We start from the raw sequence: 6,000 nt of genomic DNA, 5'->3' as shown, positions 1-6,000 counted from the left end.
CTTCAAATTCATAAAACATAAAAATATTCAATTCAGAACGTTATACAAAAATAAAAGGTTCTTCTTTTTTGTTTTATATAAAAGTAGACATATATGTATGTGTGTGTGTTTACTTAAGGAAGAACCCAAAAATATAATTGTCTTTTTTTTCAAAATCGTGTTGGCCACCAGCACAACTTGAGGAAAATGTTGAAAGAAAATGGCACACAAATTACCTCCTTTTAAATCCTTGTAGCAGAAGATTTCAGAATTTTTGTTGTTTTCTAAGATTTGTTTCTCTTGGTTGGTCAGTTAAATGGCCTAAAATAACCACCTTATTAACTCCATTCATTCCACCCATTAATTTTATTCTTTTGTCCGCCTTTAATGTATTTTTTTGCAGCAGATTTTTTTACGGAAATTTTCTTCTCCTACATCTTCTTTTGTGTGCACGGTAATGCTTCTCTTCTTCTTTTGGCCATTTTACTTTTATTTTCGGTTTTTTTTTTTATTTTATTTTCTTAATAGGGTTTCGAAGCATCTTTGGGCTTTTTCAATTGAACTTTTAAGCGCTTGGTACCCACTTGAAATCCATTCATTGCTCGTATGGCTACCTGCGCCGATTCGGGATTGTCAAATGATACAAAACCAAAGCACTTGGATAAGTTTGTCTGCTTGTCGATGAAAACTTTGGCGGAGATGACATTTCCAAAGGGCAGAAAAGTCGATGCCAGGTCTGTGTCAGTGAATTCCTGCGGCAAATGATATATGAACAGATTACAGCCTTCAGGACCTGAAATGAAATTAAAATGGGAAAAGAAGGCGTCAGTGAATATTTAAATATAGATAATAAATGAAAATTTAGGTAATAAGATTAGATAAACGTAGATAATCGTTAAAAGTAGAAAAACGAGAGTTGCTTTAAATATACATTCCGTACATTATATACATATACATTAATGGCTGTACTTCAGGTTAAAGGTCCAACTTTTGCCAGCATTTGGAATGTCATATCCGACTGTGACATTCGTTTCTAGGTTATGACCAGAAGTGTAGAGAGCAGGCTGCGCAGATTAATAGCTCTACGTTTCTGACCATGTAGGTCTTTTTGAATGCTCCTACCAGAATTAGTTCGATACATATAACCCATCGTTGCTTTTCGGTTAGAATCTTCTCTATTAGTTGACCGTCCGATTGAATGCCGAACATTCATCAACCATGGGAAAGCTAATTGGCTTAGGTTCAGAGAGTTCACAGCCCAACCCTTCTGTGTTCGCGTAGGTAAGGATGTTCCGGACATCATCTCAAATGCAGCGTCTCGCTATATACCAGCCGATCGAACACCCGAAGTGAGACCAAAATTCTCAACAGAAGCGACGTTACTAACAAATGAAAATGATGAGCTTCGTCGAGCCAGCCCTAGTGTCTTCAGACTTAGGGAGCTGACATTAACTAGATCATGTGAAGAGTTCTAACATTGGATACGGAATAAGTGATTTGTGAGCAACGGATATGCCATAGGACCTCAGACATGTTCGGCGACATTACGCTGGCTGGTATCGGGCGATACCGTTCTATTGGAGCTATATCAAAACGTGAACCTATATACATAATTTTTATCAGAAAAGTTTTTTGGTCCATTGGAAACCCTCAATGCAAAATTTCGGCGTATTTGGGACTGAAAAATATGTAAAATCTTCAAGATTTCGAAAATCGGGAGTTACCGTTATATGGGGTCTATATCAAAACGTGGACCTATGTCCATAATTTTTATCGGAAAAGTGTTTTGTAAAGAGAAAACCCCGTATCTCAAAATTTAACCAATTTGGTTGATAAGTTTAGCTAAAATATTCAAAATACCGAAACATTAAGAAGTACCGTTGCATGGGGACTATCCCAAAACGTGGACCGACCTTCCCAATTTTTTGCTCTCGACATTGTCGGTGAACTATAAGTATTTATACCAAAATTCATCTGACAACGCCATTTCCTTTTACATTTGGCCACCGTTTATTTGAACTCGCGACATAATGCAGCGTTTTTTTGAGGTTATGCGCCCTTATCTCGGGAACTATGGACTTGCCCTCGAAACAAATTACAATGACTTAACGGGGGCCGCACGAACATCCTGTTACAAAAAATTTCATAACGATTCGTGAGGTGTCACTAAACTGCACTTATTTCAAATTTTGTACCTGAAGGAGTGGACCGATATAATCCATATTCGAGCCTGATGTATGCCTAGAGGTAGTATTACCATATGCAAAGTTTGGTATAATTCGGTTACTCCCTTCAAGAGTTATTGTGCGCACAAGTTTTGCGGCTATTTTTGAACATTTGTGGGGGAGGTACCTGAAGGAGTGGACCTATATGGCCCATCTTCGAACTTAAATCAAATCTGGACAAAATATTTCGATACCCAAATTTTAACCGAATCGATTGATCCTTTCGAGAGTTATCGTGTGCACCAGTCAGTCAGCCAGACAGACGGACGGACATTGCTAGATCTACTCAAAATTGTCTGAAATGGATATCGTACAAACATACTTGGTTAGACCCCATTTTTGGTCGTATCAAAGTGTAAATACCCCCTTTAGCCTAAAGGCTGAGGGTATAAAAACACAGAAAATTCTACTGGAATTGGAAATGTTTATTATCAGCTTAAAGGATATTCTCTGGCATTTATTCTTTTAAGTTTATGTCCATAAAATGTTGTCCCTGTCTGTCTGTCGGTAGAATCCAATTTTCGCTGAATCTTTCAATCATTTCGACTGGTAACTGAATAATGACACGTCTAATGTTTTGCCCCTAAGCCTGAATCCGCATAAAATTTAGACGTTACATATCCCCACAGTCTAACGGTGTACTATCACACGATCTTGGTGAATTGCCTGCTTATCAAAGTGTTCTCTTAATAAATCCATTGATTGATGTCATTTGGGGAAGTAGCGTCGTCTTGTTGAAACCAAAATGTTGCAGAGATCGCGAGATTTATTTCAGGCATCAAATAGTCGGCCTAATGTTTTGAAAACCTAAAATAAACCTAAAAATGTGAAGTTTGACCGTGATTTATTTAAAAATGTTTTCTTGTTTTTAGATTTTTTTCATCTATGAACATTGTTGATTCAGAATCCGCTGAAATTTCCCAGGTGTAAGCGGTTTTCATTTAAAGTTAGTTAAGGTGCACCCTGTATGACATTGTTTTATAAGGAGGCGATGATGTCAGTGCATTGTCCCAATTTGAACTTCTATATCTCAAAAATGGTAAAACCTACGAAAATACCATTAAGGTCAAATTAAGAATTTAGAGAATTTTCACTGCTATAATATTTTCTCTAATCTCATTTCGATAGGGCTTCCGGTTTCCAAGCAAAATCGCGAAAAACTGAAAAAGCCCTAAAAATGTGAACTATGAGCGCAATTTATTTGAAAATCCCTCCTGCAATTTTTTTTTTATTTTTTGATTTTTTTCATCTATGAACATTGTAGTTTCAGAATCCACAAAAACTGCGAAGGTGTAAGCACCTTTCATTTAAAGTTAGTTAAGGCGCACCGTATTAGGTCTGCACTTTGATATAGCTGCCATATTAAGGTACCGCCCGGTTGAAGACATTTTTAGATACATTTTATGACCTCTTGTAGGCATTTGGGGTATCCGTTTTCAATTTTTATTCCACCAATTTCGAGAACGAAATCGAAATCGTGGATACGGTTCCTCAGTTTTCCTCAGATTCAGCCCAATTGCATTATTTACAATCTACGACCGAACCTTAACCATTTTATGGTTGTTTTTGTCCATCCGTTCGACTTTAACTGAATATCTGGGCTCGATACCCATGCCAGACAACAGACCACATCACATTTTCCACCGTGGCTAAAATAACCCTCCTTTTATTTATATGTAGTTATGTATATGTATGACTGAATGATGGTTTTTCTATTTTTCGGACTTCAAGCCTATAGATTTACACCTTATTTTAAATGCCGTTATTCTTTTGTTTTACTTTCATGTTTTCCGTTTCATTTTTTTACTTCGTTTTTTTTCACTGTCAATATTCTCTCTAATCAAATTGAACATTTTTCACTTGCAATCTGTCATGATTTGTAGTTTTGTATGTATGAGTATGTGTGAGTTTTTTCGGTTTTTTTCATGAGTGAACATCGTATTATATATTCGTTCATTAATACAGGGATCATAGGTACTCTGACATTTTCATATCCTATACTTTCCCCGCTCAATTGTCGGCGGCAAATAATTTGATTAATAACTATCCAATATCTGCCGTGTGTTCTACTTTCGGCAATTTGTTGACACGTTTCAGCTATTTGGCGTATCATTGCTAATGTCCCTCATACGCATCCTCATCCTCACTACCGTCGAAATCAACTAAAACCCATGATCCAAAACCATATTGGTGAACACAACAATTGAAATTTTACACAATTGTTTGGCCTCATTTGTCTTTAGTTGGTTAAACAAATATTGATTTTTATTGGTTTTTTTTTGTGCTGTCTACCCTCAAAAACACAACAGTCGGTCATTCATTTTGGAAATGTTATTCATTTGTTTTACTTTCATGTTTTGCGTTTCATTTTTTTACTTCGTTTTTTTCACTGTCAATATTCTCTCTAATCAAATTGAACATTTTTCACTTTCAATCTGTCATGATTTGTAGTTTTGTCTGTATGTATAGGTGTGTGAATTTTTTTTCGGTTAGTTTTCATTCTATTTCTCATTGACATTTTGAACAAACATATGGGGATCAATTTGAAACCACAATTGCAGATTTGGTTCAATTTGTGGTTTTTGTTTGCCTGACATGTTAACATGTTTAACGAATTTATATGGACATTGGATCAAATCTGTTGTGTAAATTAGCTAAAATTTTTTCATCGATTTTTGGTTATTTTGTTTGTTTGTTTTGTATAGAGTAAATGTTATGGCATTTTAGTTGTGTATAAACTATTTTATTATTTATATTTAATACACGTTCAAATATATATTTGCTTAACATTTTTTGGAGGTTTAAATCGGCGCTTGAATGGTATTGATAATTTAATAGTTTAAATAAATAACTACACATGTGATAACATTCAAAGTAGGTATGAAAGGCAGTATGTTTGCAATGGTATCCAGTTGCAGGACACAGTTTTAAATGATATGTATAGGGTGGAACTTTTTTTAGAAATATTTGTTTCATTTACAATTAACTTCTGGTCACTTAGCTCATTTCGAAAGAGAAAAAAAAACAAAATTAAATCATATCAAAAATTATTTAGTTGCCTTTAATTTGCCCTTAATTCAAATTAAAATTTCCTCTTTAAAAAGAATATCCATCCAGACACCTTAATTTAATGAACATAAAATACAATTTATATTATTATTTATACATCGTTTATCTTTTATTAATTTTCCACATTCATCATCTGATATATTTAAAAATTCTATTAAATTTCCACAAAATCTAAATTTATGTTTAACAAAGAACTTTAACAAATCTATTTACCTGGCAAACAAGAGAAACTGTCAAACCCAACCAAGTCGAACTAGCTTGGCATGTCTGGTGCCAACTTAAACCACAAGTATTCTAATCTCGTTAATAATTTGTCAACAAATGTGACAGGAGATTTTTCATTATGCCATAGACAATAGCCACAAGTATTTTGTTTGTGTACTACTTATTCCTTTATTCATTATGCAAAATATTTACCTATAGATATGGATATTTAATCCTTTTATAATAAATTTACCAAACAAAAAGTTATCACAGCCTAAAGTTGATTGTCCTCAAGAGCTTTAAATTTGGTTATCATCTAAAGGAAATGGAAAATTATGGCAAATTATAAGACAAACCCTTAAATGAAGTTTTAAGTCTTGTAGCCACACACACGATTCTCACACATACACTAGGAGACGATATATGAAAAACTTGCCTTCATCCTCATTATCGGCAAATGTCGTCGATATGTGTACGGATTAAAAATCAATCATTGAGAATCCTTGGCAAATAATAAAATGAA

General features: G+C 34.4%; 1 protein-coding gene across 30 annotated transcripts in view; it reads right to left on the bottom strand.

Annotated features, from left to right (window-relative positions):
• Positions 1–250: 250 nt before the first annotated feature.
• Positions 251–6,000, bottom strand: part of bru1 (bruno 1) — a 703,720-nt gene continuing 697,970 nt past the window's right edge. For all 30 annotated transcript variants that reach the window (XM_073970790.1, XM_073970786.1, XM_073970797.1 and 27 more), the window contains one exon: positions 251–772. In XM_073970790.1, coding sequence (XP_073826891.1) covers positions 501–772 — 272 coding nt within the window. In that variant the 3' untranslated portion in view covers positions 251–500. The remainder of the gene's footprint in view (positions 773–6,000) is intronic.

Source organism: Musca autumnalis, unplaced genomic scaffold, assembly GCF_047663935.1.
Source record: "Musca autumnalis isolate F117 unplaced genomic scaffold, ASM4766393v1 scaffold_2, whole genome shotgun sequence".
NCBI classification, from domain to species: domain Eukaryota; kingdom Metazoa; phylum Arthropoda; class Insecta; order Diptera; family Muscidae; genus Musca; species Musca autumnalis.
The sequence above is the reverse complement of the archived record's forward strand: the minus strand, read 5'-3'. Positions and strand labels throughout refer to the sequence as shown.